The sequence below is a fragment of the Taeniopygia guttata genome, chromosome 4A, assembly GCF_048771995.1.
Source record: "Taeniopygia guttata chromosome 4A, bTaeGut7.mat, whole genome shotgun sequence".
NCBI lineage: Eukaryota > Metazoa > Chordata > Aves > Passeriformes > Estrildidae > Taeniopygia > Taeniopygia guttata.
This window is the reverse complement of record NC_133029.1, coordinates 8,151,836-8,171,204: the sequence shown is the minus strand read 5'-3', so window position 1 is coordinate 8,171,204 and position 19,369 is coordinate 8,151,836. Positions and strand designations below refer to the sequence as shown.

The following is a 19,369-nucleotide window of genomic DNA, read 5'->3' as shown; positions in this document are numbered from 1 at the left end:
ACTCTGTTCTCCATTTGCCTAGATTTATCCCCCAGAGCACATGCAGGCTTTATCATGCAGTGTAGTAAAAGTCCCATGAATTCCCTGTGTTCTCAGAGAGATTAAATAGCTATTATAATAGACTTTTTCCATCTATTAGTCCATGACTTCTTGCCAGACAGACATCAGAGATACTGTAAACTGGGAATAGCTTGACATCTGATGTTAATTATTGAAATAGAAGGCATAGCGAGGCAAAAATAACCCCCAAAGATACGCAGCTAATTTGCTTTTTATCTTGAAAGTGACACAAATGACATATGAGTAATTTCTTCTGGCCTAAGTTTTAGAAGCATAAAGATCACAAGAACTTTGTCCTGCCTGTATGAGTTTGGCAACTTCTTGCTGTGTTTGTCACAGCAGCAAATATCTTCATGACTTCTTATCTGAACCAATACAGGCTGTGGGAGTCAAATTGTCATCCTCTTTTATGGCTAAGTAATATGCCAGGTGGTGTTAGGAGCAATATTGCTTTCAGAGGACATTTCAGAATAAAGAGCAATGCTGTTCAAGTTAGTCCCTTGCATCAGATGGAGCTCTGGACTGGTATCCAAAGGGTTTTATCCCATTTTGTCATTGGTTTGCTGAATGACCTTGAACATGCTGCATCTCTTTTCTAAGCCTGTTTCCCCAGCTGTAAAAGATGGATCACTGTGTCTGGATGCATTTGTGAAGTCCTTTGAGTTCTTGTGATGTTTCCTAACAGAAGTATATGAGTAGGAAATTCTAACTAACTCTAGGTTCCATTAAAGTATAATATGAACTCTACAAATATGTGAAAACTCCGTTAGCAGCCAAACAAACAAAGTGGCTCTTTGCAGCCTGATGTGTGCTCCTGGCTTCTTGTGTTATCTTGGGCTTCCTGCAAGCTCAACCCAAGCTGAAGCCCTGGCTTGGCAGCTCACATCAGCTTGTCCACAGGCTTCACAAATAGAAAACCAAAGCCATCTAATTTGGAGGGGAAGGGACCAGATCCTGCCCAATCTGTTCTCACATGATGCATACAGCATTTGATGCATTCTGCCAATGCAGAAGTTTAAAATCCACCAGCTCATTAAAAGTTGGTTACTTCTCTGTGTAAAATCACTGCATAGTTCTGTGTAGGAGATTTACATGTATAGCCTCAAATGCATTCTGGATTTCAGATGGTTATTTCAGATGGGCAGTAGATGGAGTAAATGAGTAAAATTAAGTAACAGTCAATAGACAAAATTATTAGGCATTTTTAATGTTATGGTGGTTGTAATTGAAACCTGCACAATTTTATGTGGAATTGTACAGTGGATTAGAAAAAAAATAGCTTGGAAAGATCATAACCTTTTTGCCTTCCTTGATAATTTTAGATTTGATCTACAAAATAGAACTTGCTGGAGGACTGGGAGCCATCCTTCTTCTGCTTATTTTGCTCGTGACCATCTATAAGTGCTACAACATAGAGTTAATGCTGTTCTACAGACAGAACTTTGGAGGAGATGAAGCAGCTGATGGTAAGCAGTTGCACAGGAAACTCAATATATGCAATGGGAATATTTCAGAGACCCAAAGTGGTGAGATTTAAATGAATCCTAAAAGACACCTGCTGCTAGTTTAAACTGCTAAGCACCCAACAGTGTAAAGCCTACGACTTTCTCCCAAAGTCCCCTGAGATCAATGAGTCTTTCTAGAGAAATGCCACTGGGGTCTGCCATGAGCAAAAGGGAGCCAGAAGAATTGTTCATGTGTCTGCTACAGAGGCTCACGTGTCATTTGTGAACTCTTCACATTCATGTGTGCAGTGCCACATGTACCCAGGGTCCTTTCTCCTGAGATCCACACTGTCATCTGAGCAGCCTTTCACCAGGTGTTCCTCATGAAGCATTTTCATTGAATTGCCACCAGGCTTCCAGTGACCTCCTCTGACTAATGAGAGGTGATATGAGGTTAACTGGTTACCTCAGTTCATTGGGACACTGTAAACGACTTGGTGGGAATGTGCAGCTTGCTTGAGGAGTATCTTTAGGAATAAACTAGATTGTTTTCCATTTTTCTTCCCCCACCTTACCTCTCACTAGCATACATTTTGTTTTGTGCCTAAAGCTAAACTTGGGTTTTTAAATTGAAGCTTTCATTCTCCTGAATATAGAACATTCCTTCTCCTATGAAGTTGGAGTAAGCCCCGTAAACTAAATCCCAGTCTTTAAATCCTATTCCTATGATCTTAACATTTATTTTATAATTAATATGCATCTAAGTAGTATCTGCAAAAGAGAGTAAGTGCAGCATTCAAATACAGGTGCTTACAATAGCCCACTGCAACACTTAGCAGTCACACAGGCTCTGAAATGGTACATCCAGAAACTCCAATGTATTTGAAAAGAGAGCAGGGAATATATTTTCCACAGTGCCAAAACAACATGCAGTTGGCTGTTCTGTTATCACAGTGATAAAAGTTTCTGTTTCACAATGAGTAGATATGGTGTGAAAAGGTTCCACTATGACAAAATCCATAGGAGTCATGGAGAATGGATGGAATGACATCTAGGGGATTTTAGAAAGAGGAAGGGGGATCCTTGTCCCTTCCAGCTCAGAATACTTTGTGAGTCTGTGATAAATAGCAGGAACAGAGATCAGGAAATTGGCATTTTCTCAATCCTCATGTATGACTGGGAAAAAACTAAAATTATGCTTTTTCCATACTCTACGATACTGCACAATATTTATACTGGTACTTAGGACAAAGGGAAAGGTGAGATGATGTGGTTTGAGAAGTACTTTGCCTAAAACACCTTGGGATTATACCAACATAATATCCCTGCTTCACACCAACCAAAAGTATTAACTTTCTCCAGCCTGCTTCAGTGTGCCTATCCTGTGTTTTCGGTGTGAAGCTGCTGCATTTTTACACATGTAACTTCCTTGGTTCAATCACTTTTTAATTTATGAAACAATATTATTTTCTGGTTGTTTAGAATAAGCCCCATGAGTACATGGGGGATTCTGTGTGCCTATAAATTTCGAAAACAACCTTTTATTTTTCCAGTGCATAATTGTAGACCTTTCACAGCTTTGTGTCTCGTTCTGATCCTGCAGGATGAAAAATGGAGGCAGAATGTTACAGAAATCAAAGCATATATGGGGATGTTTGTTTCTTCTCATGTGGGCAGTAGGGGGAGCATACAGAGCTCCCATGAGCACTCAGATGAGTAGATGCAATCACAGGGTCATTTTCCACTTTTATGTGTATTTCTTTAAAAAAGAAGATTTGGAACTCAACAGATATGCTTTATTCCTATTTTTAAAAATATCCCACGTAAGCAATGTTGGACACACTGAATTCCTGTGTTGTGTGTAGCATTGCTTTTAGAGAAAATGACACTGAGGATTAAAGGATCCATTTAGGAAATGACTCCAAACATTGCTGCTCCCAGAGCCCCCAGAGGCAGCGCTGGGCCAGTGTGGGCAGCTCCTTCTTCTGTGTCCTGGTGCATGGAGCTTGTGGGGAGCCAGCGGAGGCTGTGGAGCTCCAGCAGCACTGCACCAGCTCCCAGCAGCCCGAGGGAGCTGCTCCATCAGCATCCTGCTGGCTGGCACCAGCTGAGGTGCCCGGGCAGGGGCTCAGGGTGCTCTGCAGCTGCGGCTCTCGGGGCTCTGCAGCTCCCTGAGCTGTGCAGGGACGCTGCCCTGGGGTCACTGGCTTCTCTTAAAAGGTTTTGGCAGGCTTCCTTATGGACAGAGCGGCAGGTTTTGGACAGGCCTCCAAAGCTGGCTGGCCTGCTGACTTCAGAGGAATGTCAGCAAGCCAGGTGGACATCTTCCATCGTCCTCTACAGCCATGGTGACACTAGGCAAATTGCCTTTTGCAAATATGTTATTATTTACAGGCTTTGACTACAGCTCTGACCCTCACGGGTCTGGCTTTGTGTCAGTAACCATCAGTTCAAGGTCATCAAAAGATATATTTTGTTTAGGTATTTGTTCTTTTTATCAGAATATATTGAGGCATTTTTAACTGCTTTAATTATCTTTCATGTGCACTATTCTTTACAGATAATTGGTACTCAGAAACCCTCCATTCATGCAGTTTTCTTCTCACAACATTAACTATTTGATTTTTCATTTTCTGTAAATAATGGCAGCTGGGCTCTTCCCTGGAGGCTGAATTGCTGAAGGTTGACTTTTTCAATATACTGTTTTCCATTACTGCAGAGGAATACAACGAGAAATGTCACTACGACACTCTGATCCCAGCATGGCTCCCCAGCTCTGTGGTGGCACCACTTCTGTTCCTGGCACACTCATGAGCTCTGAGCTCCGTGTTTCAGAAGCAGAGCTGGAGACAAGCCCCAGTGCTGGGCAGGTGGAGGAAGAGGAGAAGGAATGTTGCCCTTTATGGGAGTTATTTGTCTCTCTTATAATGTGATCCCCAAATATTTCAAATCTGGATTTGAAAACTATGGGATTTTCTTTTAAAAAATGCTTTAAACTGTTTGCATTTGGCATTGTTTTCTGAATAGTCAGTATTTGTTTGAGTTAAGTCATGTCTTTTCTCACAATTACTTATGGAAGGAAATGTTCCTTGCTCAAAACTTTCCGGGGTCAAAACTTTTCCAAGCTGAAAACTTTAACATACTCCTAGAATTCTTGAGGAATAGAAGCTGAAAGAATTGCATTACAAATATGTGAAGGCTTAAAATAAAAGTTTCCACTTCAGTATTTATATGAAAATTTTGCCCATGATCTTTTCAGCTGTGGCACATGTCTGACCACATGGAGCAGAGTTACTGCTCAGCATGCAGGAGAAAACTGAAAGGATCCATGAGATTTCTGCCTGGAAGCCAGATTATATGTTTCTGTGAAAAGTCCCCATTTTGTTGGGAAATGCTTGGTGGTTTCAAGGAATAATACAATTTCCCAGTGCTCTCCTGTGATACTTATAGTGCTCTTGCAAACAGCAGGCTGAACATGATTTGCTTTCTTACAGACAACAAAGAATATGATGCTTATCTTTCATACACCAAAGTGGATCCTGATGCGTTAGATCGTGATAATAATGAAGAGGAGCAGTTTGCACTTGAAATTCTGCCAGATGTTCTAGAAAAGCACTATGGATATAAGCTCTTCATTCCAGATAGGGACCTGATCCCTAGTGGAAGTAAGTATTTCTGACCCTTTAATTTCTGTCTGATGTGTCACAAAGGCCTGGACTCTGCAATAAGTACAAGACAAGGAAAATCTTGGGAAGTGGTTGCAAAGATTGAAAAAGTTTCCTCAGCACTGCAAATTTGTGTTCTCTGTTGGAGCTTGTTCCTGCACCACTGAAATCAGAGGGAACTGCCATTGATTTCAGTGGGGGCAAGAGCTGGACCTTCCTACAGGGAAGGCTGCAGCACTGCAAGCAATACCAAGTCCAAAATGTCTACATCAAACACAGGTAACTAAGGAGGAAACTTTCTAAAAGGATTTTATCATCTCTGTTACATGATTGAAAACGGGATTTTTGGTTTTTTGAAGTGATTAGTTGTTTTCTCTGCAGCAGCTTTACAAGTAAAAGTCATCCTATCTGTTGTCCTTTGGGTTTTTCCTTAACTTGGAAGTCTCATAAGATTCAGCAGCACTTTGGATGTCTCTACCAAAGGTCAATGCTTTCCTAGTGGTAGTTACGTCATTTCTTCTACCAGACTCATGTTGAGCAAATCAAAAAGACCACAAATCATATCCATTCTGTTGATGACTTTTGAATGCACAATATGATTGCTTTAATATCACATTTATTTTAAGTGCTACCCTTGTGAATAATAGACTTTTTTTTCTTTTTTCTTCTTTCTTTTTTTTTTTTTTTTTTTACAAATTCCACCTCCAAATCACTTTCGTAAAAACAATAGAAGAGAACATGAACTTCTCTCTGTATGTGCTACTGTGTAGGAAATATGAACAAGAGAACAAAGCAATGGCTGTAGTGGGGCAGATGTCTCCAAACATGGAATAGTTGGAGCATAGCTGCATTACAACCTACTTGCCAAAAGACTTGAAACTGCAGCCTCACTGTGCCAGCACCAGTGCCTGACCCAGGAGTCAGAGCCTGTTTCTTCTCTGACCTTTGAGAGTGCTGCAGACAGAGCTGTGAACCCTTTGCACCGAGAAAGAGGAGTCAGAGCCTCACCAGAGATCATGAAAGGCCTATGCAGGAGGCTTGAATTTATCACATGCATTTTCAGCTCCTACTTTAGAGCTGATTCACTTTTTCTTTTTGCCCCTGCAAGGTGTAAGTTTTTCTTCCACAGTGAGATATTACAGAAAGGGGACTTGGCTCATAGCTTTCTTATTTCTTACAGTACAAGCAAATTATATTAAATTTTTAGACATTATTAAGATAAAATACACCTTTTTATGGTAAAACCCACAGAATTGTTAGTTGCTTTATATCAAACAATATAGCAGAGTTATACATAGCAATTATGCAAGTGAACTAAGAAGTTTAAAGTTACTCTTCAATAATAACTATGCTGAAGCACAGATTAATCTGAAATGAGATTCTTTTTTCCAATTGTTGTTCCAGCCAACATGGCATTTTATTTTTTGTCTATTTTTGTCAGCAAGGCACTCAGCGAATACTTGCCATCACTGTGGATATTCATTAAACCTCTCCTGAAAATGTAGGGTACCTGAAAATGTCAGATCTCATTTATGAGCATTCACAGATTTAATCCTTCTTCTTTCCTCTCAAACTCACTTCTTCAGTATTATGAAAAGGCCTGATTCTAACACATGGAGCTTCAAGAACGCCTAATCAGACATAATGACAAGGCAGAATAAAATGTGGAGCTGAAATGAGTGTGTTTTGCATGCTTTAGCTTTGAAAAAGCATCGGGGAAAGCACTTTATTTCAAGAGGGGCTAGAGAGAGTGTGAGGGGAGGGGAAGGAGGGAAGACTCTGCCTCCTGCATTTGTGAGTTCTCTGTGTGTCCTGGAGCAGTGGAACGTGCCTGTGTTCTGCCCAATACTCACCACTCTCACAAGGGCTTGCAGTGCTCAGTGAAGGCAGTGTGATGTGGAATGGGCCAGCTAGAAACTTCAGAGGAAAATATAACATGTTTTAAAGTGACTGTCTCAAAAAAGTGGCAGATGTGACAAAATGTATAACTCTCCAGGGTAGATTTCTGTAGAAAAATGGGGAGTTGATCACAGCTATTGTTTTATTTTAGGAAATATATCTTCTTACATGTTTAACTTCCTCATCTTTCAGGGAAAATTACTTTCATCAGTGTACTCGTTTCCCACTCTCTGCTCTGGTGTGTGTCCTGCATCCTGTGTGCCTTGGTGTGTGTCACCCCAGCAGTGCAGCCGGGAGCTGTGCATGGCTGGTGCCTCCTGCAGCCCTGCAGTTGTGAGGAGCTGCCACGGGAGGGTGTGCACCATTCGCTTCCTTCTTGGCATGCAGCTCCCACAGCTGCTCCCTGCATTTGAGAGCAGGCAAAAAATAGATTTGTCAAATACTATTTCATTAATTTTCTTGTGCGGTTCTGCAACCAGCCTAAAAAGCTGACTTGGGGAAAATTCAGGGACGAGTTTGATTGTGTTTTTGTCCAGCTGGCTCATTGCTAACCTCTGGGGGAAAGCTGTGATGGGCTCTGCTGCCCCTGTGAAGCTGAGGGAGAGATTACAACCAGATGTGCTGTGCCTGGGACATGTCCAAGCACTGCTTTCAGCTCTGTGTCTGGTTCAGGAACGTCCATGAAGTGACTGCTGCTGTCCCCAGGAGGACAGAGGTGCTGGCTGTGGGGACTGAGGCCACCTCTTCACCATGGGGAAGCAGATCCAGAGTTCAGGTCAGATGGGGCTGAGTCATGTTTTGCAGTAGGTGTTGGTTCTGAGCCTTGCTGGGATTCAAATTTTATCCCAGTAGAACATTTTGTCCTAGTAGGAGGGAGAGGCACCATGAAGGATGCCAACAGCAACACCCAACACACCGTGGCCAGCACGGACCTTTGTGATGACTTTTGGTGCTGCCTGAGAGCAGCATGGATGGATCCAACTCCCTGAGCTGACAAGATGGAACAGAATCCCACACAGCCATGGAAGGCAAGACTGGTGACCCAGCAGAGAGACATGGCAATGGAGACCGAGTTTGTAACCCAGGAAGTGAGTTGCATGTTATGGGAAGTACTGTAGCAGCTATTCTTTCTTAAAGAATACTCTTTGGTCTCAGCAGAATGAGTGTTCTTCATTCTGTCAAAGCTGCCAGCACACACACCTCCCTGCCAGGTAACTTAGGTGTAATAGGACAAGTTACCCTGTGTAAGGAAGCGGGGATCCCTGAGATGCACTTGCACTTGTTAATGAATTCCTGAGCAGTTCTCATTATTTTCACCCTATTCATTTTCAGGGCTCTTTTTACAAACCCTCTACCATAACAAACATTCAAGCTCTGTGAGACTTTTTAATTCAGGGTTAGGAGACCTGAGGAGATTGAGAAGTTGGCAGGGGGATAACAGGACGAGTTATGTTTTTGCCTGAGCCATTTTTTGTCTTGTCAAGGATGATGTCTGCAGTGAAAAATATCTATTTGCACTTCACTCTTCTAAAATCAGGACTGCATCAGAGGAAAGTACTTCTTTCTGTGCCTTCTGCAAATTATTTTAAAACCTGAAAGTTAAGAGGTAAAAATTGTCAAGTTAGACCTTTAATACCAGCCATAATATCTATTAGAGCATCATCTAGTTGTTCTCTAAGCATATGTGCATTTGGTCTTGACAGGATTGAAAAAGCACCAACAATTCACTCCAGCTCAGCCCAGGGTGTCCAATGAAGATTGGGCAGTGAAAAGAACAAAAGGGACGGATAAAAATATTTGTTTACCTGAAAAATTAGAAGTTCTCAGCACAAGGGGAGTGTGTCTAAGACATGTGATAAAAAGCACACGATGGTCAATATTGTAGTTCTGGCACTTTGTAGTTTTGTCTGCCCATCTGTGTGGCTTTTGCCTGGTGAATTCCAGCTTCCTGGGCTCCTGCATGAAGAAAACCTGGTTGGAGCGTGTGTCTGGGGTTCCCAAGGAGCCTTAGTCAAGTATAGGATACCATTTCTTTGGTATCCAGCTCCACAAACTCCTTTCAGGAGTCCCTGGTTGTCTGCTCTGTATGACTCTAACTTTTAATGTCAGGCATGGGTGAGGGTAGCAGGGATACACACAGAAGTCAGCTGAAAGAGGAATAAATATGAACAAAAGGCAGAAGGGCTGCCTGTCCTATAGTGCACTAATCTGCATTATTTGTGTCTTTATGTTAAACTCATCAGCTGCCCCTCAGCTCATCCTGGGATTGGGCTCTCTCTGGGAAGGGGCCATTACTCTGCTTTGTGTTTCAGCTGTTCTAGTCCAAGCTAAAAGAAGCAAAACATATTTAATAAATAGGAAAAGCAAGACATAAAATCATTGGTGTTATAATAAAGTAATCAGACTCAGTGTTTAGGAACTATTCAGCTAGGAAACCAGGACTGAATTACTCTTCTATAAATAACTTTCTCAAGTGATGGTCACACTGCCAAACACAGAAAAACTGGTTATTTTCAGAGTGCCAGGAACCAACCAGCATGGGTTTGATGGTAGATGCTCTTTGGTTCTTGTAGTGCTGCAAACCATGTTTCCCAAAAATATCCATAGGATTTTATATTATTTCTAGTGGTTTTTTCCTTCTCCCTCAACCCCTGCAAATCATCTGAATCTGGTTAGTAAGTAATTTCTTTGTGTAAGCAGCTCTGTGCCCATAGTGTTCATTAATTTCCCTGCTCCTAGTCTGCTTGCATATTAGGTTTCCTTCCAGCCTGGGTTAATGTAACACATAAAGGATTCCATAGGCAGTTACACATGATTTAATTGCAAACGGGATGCATTTCTGAAAATTCTCTTCTTCAGTGCTTCAAACTCCAGTTCAGCATTATTACATGTAGATGGTGTTTGGTGAGCACATATTTGCTGTCAGGACAAATTTGCTTGCCATTTGCTGGCAAGACTAAAACAATGTTTGGGTCTGGATATAACACTTCTTGCTATCCATTCCTCCTTGGGCACTGCACTGAAGGTAATGCAAAGTAAGTTACTGATAGAGCCACTCACAATATAAATTTTCTTTTTTTACTATGGCAATTGCTAACAATTTGAGAAGAGTTTTGTACCATACTGAAGAATGGTGTTTCAAGGACAGGGGAAAATGGTCAAAATTTAAAATGCATTTTTCCAGTAAAAACAAGTGGGTTCAATCTAACACTGACATCTTAGTTTTACATTCTAATTTATGATAAAATACAATCCCTGGAACTTGAAAGTGAATAATTCCATACTGACTTCACCAAGACAATGTTTTTTTTCTCCCCTTACAATAATCATAATATCATTGAAGTTGACACCTCCTGCAGCAAAAGTGAAATTACAGCGAAATTATATTTATCTGATGGAAATATGTTGCTCTGGACCTTTACAGTTGACACTAGTTGGTGACATTATTCCTGAACTCCCTATTCAATTTTTTTCTTGCAAATGAAACTGAGCCGTTGCCTGACAATAATTTCTTAGCTCACTGGAAAGGTGAAAGCAACCCTTTCTCCATCTCACATTACAATACAGATTGCTTGGATTTAGTACCTTCTAATGGAGTGAACACTTGAGGCAGACATCTGACCCTGAGGGGTTTTGGGAAGTCTCCAGTTCTAATGTAAAAGGAGAGCAGATGATTTAGCAGCTCAGAGGTTTATGCAGTCAGATTGGTACCAGTGGGAAAAATAAAGCTGGAAATTCCAGGGACAGGAATCTGTCTCCCCATGCTTTTCTCCACAGAAATGTTCAAGTGGTGCAAATTTGACATATTGTAGAGTGCACCCAATGGAGCCACAAGCTCCAGGAAAATTGCCACCTGCCTTCAGTAGTAGTCCCAAGCTGGAGTTAGTGGGAGTACTAAGTACTTCTGGACCAGATGGCTGGAAATTTGGGGTTCCAATTTCTTGTATCTCAGTGTACTTTACCCTCAGTGCATCAACAAGTCCCCTGTTCATTGGCCATGTCCACTAGTGACCAACTCCAAACGTGGAATTTGAGGGAACACCTCAAGACCGTTTGTGAAGGCGTTCATTGCTCAGCTGAGGACAGAGCTCTAACGTGTAAGATACCCAGTAAGGAAGGTGGGCATCCTAAAGAGATGCACAGAGGAGAGAAGTGTCCACCCAAGAAAGTAGGGAATTTCTCCCGTCTTCTTTCCACCCTGTTTGCCCAAGGCTGAGGACTTTTTGATTGCGATGGTGTGATGGATTATTGCTGGGGTGTTGCTATTGAAATGATTGGTGCTGGGTATTTGAAGAGATGAAAGTGGAGTGGGTTTTTTGGTTTGGTTTTTTTTTTGTTTGTTTGTGTTTTTTCTCAATTGGATGCATTTGGATATGCATGGCCGTGCTCAGCACTACCCTGGACATATGGTACTGCCCAGGATTGTGTCCTGCAGGGAATTGTCTTGTGCATAGCAGTGTTCTGAGTGTTTGGAGGAGGGATGAATATGTCTCAGGAAAGATGCATGATAGTTTGTTGTTTTACTGTATCTTGCAGATTCAACCTCTAATGATGAAGCTTCCCACCTAAATTCTTTCTTTTTGGGAGCAGAAAGAAAGGAAGAAAATGAAGAGTCTGAGCTGTTGATACATTGGGATAATATCTTTCCATTGTATTGAACATTTCTACCTTTCCTTAAGTTTTGTTTCACCAGTTCTGCTTATCATTTTCTCATTGTTGCTGATTCTCTCCCCGCTCCACTGCCTCTCCCATGGATTTAATGTTGAATTTTTTTCATTAATGGTTAACTATTTTACACAGAACAATGGGGGGTTTTCCTCATGAAGTATTTCAAGAAACAAAAAACAAAAACAACTGTAAATGCTGCATGATTAAAAAGTCATAAACCATTAACTAAAAGTCAGGATTGTTGCATAGACATTTGTAATGTATGTGTATGTCTTAAATTTTTGTGTGTCTGTGGGATGTTTGCAATTGCCTCTTTTTTCCATTTGTGAAAGAAATTCTTCTTGCTGCTAAGTGGTGAAATAAAACATTGGTAAAGGCAGATTTGATGCTAACTATGCCTTCAGTCTCATGAAAATAAGCTATTTTAGAATGTTCCTGTTGGCCTATTTGTAGCAATTTACTTTACTGGAAGTGGTGTGAATAAGCATGCTGTGGTACGGTGCCTGGGACTATAAAATGAGTCTTGCAGTAACAGATGTTGATTAATGATGTTATTTGTAATTATTGTTCTTGCTAGAGGGCAGATGTGTAAGAGAGGTCCTGCCCTGTGCTGAGTAAAGATCTGTTCTGTGCAGCTCTTGTGTCCAAGTCTTCATTTCTAACACTTCCTCTGTTGTCAGGCAGCACATTCCCAGCAGCATGGTCAAGAGGTTCATGTAGTTTAAAAACACAAAGATATCCTGTCTCGAAGCTTGCAGTTGTAATGCTGTGCAACCAATGAACATTTTCTGCCCTTAGTGGTTTTGTTCAAGGGATTTATTTTTTCTGGTCTTGACCTAAAACCCATTGAAGTTTGTTGAATGAAGTCTGTTCATTTGAATGGGTTTTGGATCAGGTCTGTAAGTAGATCTCTTTCCCATCCTGTTCCATGTCAGGCCAGTGTATTTGGCTTCTCTTCCCTACCATCCCTGGGATAAGTGAACTCAGGGATCAAAGTCCAACTTCACAAACATTTTGAAGTTCAGTAAACTGGCATCATGGAGCTGCTATGGGGCTGGCATTTCTGCTTACACTGATCATTTGCAACTACTTGGCATGCATGAATATAAGAATTCTACTCTTTTCTTTGTCACTGATGTCTCAACAAATAAATACTTCCAATATGTTTAAATTTTCCATTTGTTCCTGTCACTTGTGAAGTCTCTGTTAATAGCTTGGGGTACATAGAAGCACAGGTTTGTGATATTAAAACAGACCACTGAGCCACAAAGAATGTTCTTATGCTTTTGTGGTCGATACCTAAAGAAGAAAAAGCTACCATGATGCTTCTATGCAATAGCACAAATTCTGCATGTGATGAGGGTTCATTCCTTTCTGAGCTTTTGCAAGTTATGGTTCATACACCCTGCAGCACCCTCATGTCTTTGCATCTGGAACACGGGAACCACTCCCCAGACCCTGCATCCCTCAGCACAGTGTTAATCATAACCAATGTTAATGTTAGAACTTACACAAACATTGCATTGATTGTGACCTATATTTTTTTCACTAAGTGAACTGTGGTTTTTTGTTCACTAATGCACCTACACAGCAAGGGTATTATGTAAATATCATCCTGCTGCAATGAACAGGAGAAAATAGCAAAGGATGGAGGATGTTATTAAGGAGTTTTCTATGTGTACTCCATAAATAGAAATATTTTGTGATACACAATCCTATTTTTGTTGGAGTATATTGAAATGCCCATTGTTTTAAATGGTGTGGATCAGTAAAATGCAGGGTTTTATTATACTTGATTGCAAGCCTGATGTTTTAATACAATAGACTTCTTTATTCTTTACTCTTTCTCTCTTTCTATAATTTGTAGCGTACATTGAAGATCTCACAAGATGTGTTGAGCAAAGCAGAAGACTCATTATCGTGTTAACTCCAGACTATGTTCTCAGGAGAGGATGGAGTATTTTTGAGATGGAAAACAGACTCCATAACATGCTAGTCAGTGGAGAAATCAAAGTTATTTTGATTGAGTGTACTGAATTAAAAGGGAAGGTGAATTATCACGAAGTGGAATCATTAAAGCACACCATCAAACTTCTCTCAGTGGTCAAGTGGAAAGGACCAAAAAGCAGCAAACTGAATTCTAAGTTTTGGAAGCGCCTAGTCTTTGAAATGCCAGGGAAGAAAAAGGAGGTGGTGTCTCGGCATCAGGTCCTGGATTCTGCAGAGCAGGGCCTCTTTGGAGACCTCCAGACTGTGCCCTCCCTTGCCGTCACGGGCACCTCTGCCACGCTGGTGGAGTCGCGGGCGGGGCTGGGCGATCTCCAGCAGGCAGACTCGGTGCACATGAGGCACTACTGCCGCGGCTACGAGTACGACGTGTCTGCGGCCACGCTGCCCATGGCCTCCGTCAGCAACCACCACACGTACTGTAACATCCCCCTGGCGCTCCTCAACGGACAGCTACCTCTCAACAACGCCGTCAAGGACCCCCAGCAGTTCCACAGGAACAGCCCCTTGCTGCCTTTGTCGGCCAAGGAGCTCAGCCTCACCAGTGATATCTGGTAGAACATCAGGGCTCTTTGGAGATGCTTCATGGCCACCATGAAGAGACGCCTGTAAAGAACTTTGCCCTACCCACATGGGGTGAGAAAACCTATTCAAAGCAGCAGCACACTTGTTTGCTTTTCTACTTGAACTTTTTTGTTTACATTTACAAATTATTGACGAAGGGGGCATTCTTTTGTAGCTCAGTAATGTCCTTCCTGTCTTTTAATGTACAGTTTTATTGCTTCTTTAAAAAGGAGGGGGGGGAGAAAAAACACATCCCGTCACTTCACAGTAGGTTTACAATCTGGGACGGATAAAAGGTCACTGTGTTCGATCTCCAACATCCATACATATTTAAGTAACAGTATTTGGAATACACAGAAGTTGTTGGGTTTTTCATATAGACTACAGTACAGTTTGAAATTCTAATCATGCTACAAAAATTAGTATCTCCTGCACAGAACACAAGGGGTGAATCATCTTGAAAAGGAAGGAGAAGGACACCTTCCTGGTAACATTGTCCTGCAAATGCTTTTTAGAAGATGCCCAGCTGAAACAATGCAGATGAAGCTTTATCAATAAAGTGCATAGTAACAGTTACTACAAAATAAATCACCTGCTCCCATCAGCATCTCTTCATTTTATTATTGAGACATGTTGTATTCCTAGTCAATGGTTAGCAATGTGGTTTTATTAAACAGCTTACGAGAATACTGGAAGATGTTTAGGAGGATTTTAAACAATTTTTCTGACAACTATAGATTATTTTGCAATTTTTTGCAGATTTTTAATGAATTTTTCCAAACAGTTTAAGTATAAATTTAGCTGCCTATTGGCCAATTCATTAATCTGAAATTTCTTAAGATCTAAGATTTGTAGTAAAGTAATTTTATGTAGGATTTTTTTTCCCAAAACCAGTAGTTACAATTTGAAATTAACCTTTTTCTTGTGAGAACATCAGCAATAGAAAACTACAGCAATATTCAGAGATTAAGTGCTGAACTGTTCAGGTTTACTAGTATGTCTGACTTCTGTTGCAGTGATAATCACCTGAAACAGTTTTCTCTCTCGTTTATCTATCTGCCAATTTATGTACCTTTTAAATATGGCAGAAGCAGGAATGTTTCTGATCTCTGTGCAGCTAGTGAAAAGTGATATTTTTAATCAACTGGCAAGGTCTTGCATTTCACACTTGTGTGAGTGATCCCATCAGTCAAATAGGACCCTGTCATTTAGCTCTCATGAATGGCATTCCTGCTGCTGGGGGATGAGAATTGTTCCACAGGTGCTCAGCATCAGGCATTGCTGCTCAGCGAGTACCAGGGTGTCTCATGGAGATTTCCACACTCAGCTGGGTAAGGGTTGCAGAGTCAGGCTATGGAGGCAACTGTATTGAAGGAAAAAGCTCTAAATAATGAAGGCAAAAGCCAGTTTTGCAGGTTTTGGCATGGCTCTAATGAAAACACAGCAGACATGAGCATTTTGTCTCAATAAGATCTGCTGAAGCAAGCTCCCAAAAATATTTTTAAGGCAGGCAACCTTGCCTGTGCTTCAGTATGTCTTTAGCATTTTTATCTTTGATTGCATGAATAAAAGTTAGCACTCTGCACTCAGCTGCCTGTGGTTTCATCAGCAAACAAATTCAGTAAATCCTTGACATTTTGCAGTGGTTCCTAAATTGTACCCTACAGTCAAATGGAAACAAACACTGACCTAAGACTTAAAAGTATCCAGAATTGGCCCAAAGGCCATGAAAATGATCTCAAATGTGCAATAATTCATAGAGGTCAGTATTTTTCCATTGCTTCTTTCCCCAGCTCTTTATTCTGTGCCCTCCTTCACCAGTCATTGTCTGTAAGAGTTTTCATTAGGTTCAAAATAATACATGTTTCTCTCATTTCTTTTAATATTATTATGCATTTGACACTAACACTGAAAGTGGAAATCTAGAAAAGATATTAATTTATTACACAGTATAGAACTATAACTTGCTCTTTTGTGAAGTTAAGTTCCAAACATAGGTGTTTAATAGATGTATTTTTCTACTGAGAAAGAAAGCAATTTTACCTCCATTATAAATATATGTATTTCAACTTCCTCCCAAAAATTTACAAAATTTGCACTGTTTTATAAGTGTTACAGACTGTGTTTACACTGGCTATGTTCTTTAATGCAAAGTGTAATTAAAAAAAAAAAAAAAAACAGAAAAAATCCTAAATGAAAACCCTGCATGAAAAGAGCTGCATATGTTTAAATGAAAAGCTGTACTTTTCATTATTTTCCTTCCCACATTACTCTAGAATCTGATTAATTCACATAGAATGTTCAGTGAGATTTTATACCTGCTAGTTCTGTATTAAGCATGCAAACTCAAAAAAAAAAAAAAAAGAAAAGAAAAAACATATGCAGGTTGGTCTGCTTCTTTTATTTACAAGGATTTAATATCAGTAACAAATTCATTTACCCTATGATAATATGTCTCAGAGCAGTAGTTATCCTAAAGCAAAATGCAGACGTGTTTGTATTGAGGAAACATGAAAAGAACAGGTTTTCAGTCATTTTGCAAAAGCACACTGAGTGTCTGTATATCGATATCTTTTAGTTATAGATGCCAAGTCACAATCTGCTTTAAGATTTCTGAGTGTATGTTGAGTACTACAATATATACATGAATCAGACCTGCTGTACCCCTCTGCTTTTAGTGTGGGGGTGGGGACTTGAGCTCGGGGGCCTCTTGTTGACTCAGTTTTGTGTAATACCAGTAGAGAATCATAGAATTGTTTAGGCTGGGGAAGATCTCTAAAATTATCTACTCCAACTGTTAACCCAGCTCTGCCAAGCCCACCACTGACCCAAGTCCCCAAGTGCCACAGCCACGTGGTTTTTGTACATCTCCAGGGATGGTGACTCCACCACTTACCTGGGCAGCTTGTGCCAGTGCTTGACAACCCTTTCAGTTGTCAAGTTGTCAGTGCTTGACAACCCTCTATGACATGCAAGAGGCCAAGTGTTTCCATAGGTAGCACTTTAGGGTCTGGAAAATCACTATCAAACAGAGAAATGTATCCAGCTGTGGGACTTGGGTGGCACAGGAGCCATCAGCTTGTCCCACTGTGGGAATACTCCACAGCAGCCCTCCAGTGTGGCAGCAGTGACAGCTGGGTCAGGGCCTCGGTGGCAAAAGTGTCCCAGCTCAATCATGTGAAACTCATCAGCTGAAATTAAAGGGCATATGGGCATTTTGTGTTCCCCTGTCTCACCAAAGCCATGGTGGCTTTATCAGCTGGGTTCGTCAGGGGAGAGGCCAGGACCCCACCACCCCGAGCTTGCCAGGCTGTGCCAAAAACCACCAGCAGCAAACATCCTTATTGCAACCACAGGGACTTCTGGTTTGGGGCACATTCATCTTAAAGATGGTTTATGATGTTTGGAAGCTACTGTTTTTACCTTCATGTGTGTTGTACTTCAGAGGAAATTGTTGTTTAAAGATTGTCTATCAAATGAGCCAGAAGTTGGAAGCCTATCCAGTGCTACAGATTTGGTCCTCCTAAAGAATGTTCAGCAAGAAAACAGGGTAATTTTAAATTAGGTAACACAGTGAATATTGACAGTTCTTGGAGGCCATGTGTTGCGATGGTATTTTAATAATATTCCTTTTTCTAGACAGTAGATGAGAAGCCTCTATAAAGATATTGGTGACTCTGTCACCAGGTCTGCTCCAAAATCCATTCAAGACAATGGAAAGAGCTCCGTGAAGTCCAGCAGATTCTGGATAAGGCCATAACACCTTATGCTTGCTGTGTACAGAGGAATAGAAAAAAAAAAAAAAATAGAGATAGAAGGCAAGAGACTAAGAAGCATTTGCTTATTTATTCTGTCTAAAACGAAGCTTATTTTTGTCCCTGTTTGGTGTGGATATGCTCCAGGACCATCCAGCCTTGGGAAAGGAATTTTGTTCATTCTTTGTTATAAACAAGATAAGAACTTGGGAATAAATAACAGATACTTTTACAGGAAAAAAAAAATCATTATTTTTAAGGTCCTCTGCTCTCAGTAGTTCCTTTGATTCATCAGGCTCTCTCTGTTCATCGAAATGCATAAGCACATTCTTAAATTCCCCTTAATCCAGTGCGAAATGGTTTGCTGAGCAGGGTCTGGGAGGGCAGTTCAGGAACCAGAATGTTCAGCAGCCTTTGGAGCTGAGCCCTTCGGGGAGCTCCGAGCAGTTCCCAGTGTCTGTCCCTGAGCAGAGGTGAGAGCAGCTGCCAGGTCCCAGAGTCCTGCTCACGGTGGGGAAAGCCTTCAGTGTCCCTTAGCCTGGCAGTGACACCACATGGGAACCCCTCATGGATGGGAGAACAGTGGGGTTTGATTGTGTCCCAGCTGGGCAACGGGGAGCTCATCCCATGGGATGGTGTGGTTGGAGGTTCTGCCTGCAGGACGCCTCCACATCAGTGCAGCAGCTTGTGCCTCCTCTCTTGGGCTCTCTGAGGTTCATGCTGGGGCTGCAGAGCTGCTGGGACTCTAAGAAAAAAAGTGGAGAATGGGATGAAGGGAGAGGAAGAAGAGAGCAGTCAGGGTCTGAGGGTTTTTCCAGGCAGAAATACGGAGTGAAAAGGGGGAATGGCAGCTCTTGCATCAGCACATTGTGTTTGTCCACTCTTCAATGGATGCTGTGTGAAGTTCCACAAAAATATGTCATTTCTTGCCAGCCTGCTTGCTTCAGAACCTTTGTCTTGATAATTTTAAAATTAGCATTTCAGTTTTTGTTTGGATGGGAATTTTTTTTGTTTCATCCACAGGAAAAAGAAAAAGATCTGTTTCTTTATTCCCCACAAAATAAAACCTCACACTTTCTGAAGTCCCACAGGTTTTCAACTTGCATGTAATGCCAGAAGTATTTCCTTGCTCAGGCCCAAAGGTAAATAGGTATGTGAATAATGCAATAATATTGATTTAACATAATCAATATTGATCTTGTTTATAAAATAATCAAAAGTAGAGAAAAGTACTTTTCATTACTGTCTTGGAAGTATTTAAGGTTTTGAAATTTCATAAAGTACATTGATTGAAACAGATCCAATT

At 41.1% G+C, this 19,369-nt stretch overlaps 1 protein-coding gene across 7 annotated transcripts in view; it reads left to right on the top strand.

The window, feature by feature from the left end:
* IL1RAPL2 (interleukin 1 receptor accessory protein like 2) overlaps nucleotides 1-18,309 on the top strand; it is a 340,252-nt gene extending 321,943 nt beyond the window's left edge. For all 7 annotated transcript variants that reach the window (XM_030272569.4, XM_072929109.1, XM_030272570.4 and 4 more), the window contains 3 exons: nucleotides 1,383-1,526; nucleotides 5,000-5,170; nucleotides 13,605-18,309. In XM_030272569.4, coding sequence (XP_030128429.4) covers nucleotides 1,383-1,526; nucleotides 5,000-5,170; nucleotides 13,605-14,302 — 1,013 coding nt within the window. In that variant the 3' untranslated portion in view covers nucleotides 14,303-18,309. The remainder of the gene's footprint in view (nucleotides 1-1,382; nucleotides 1,527-4,999; nucleotides 5,171-13,604) is intronic.
* The last annotated feature ends 1,060 nt before the right edge of the window (nucleotides 18,310-19,369 follow it).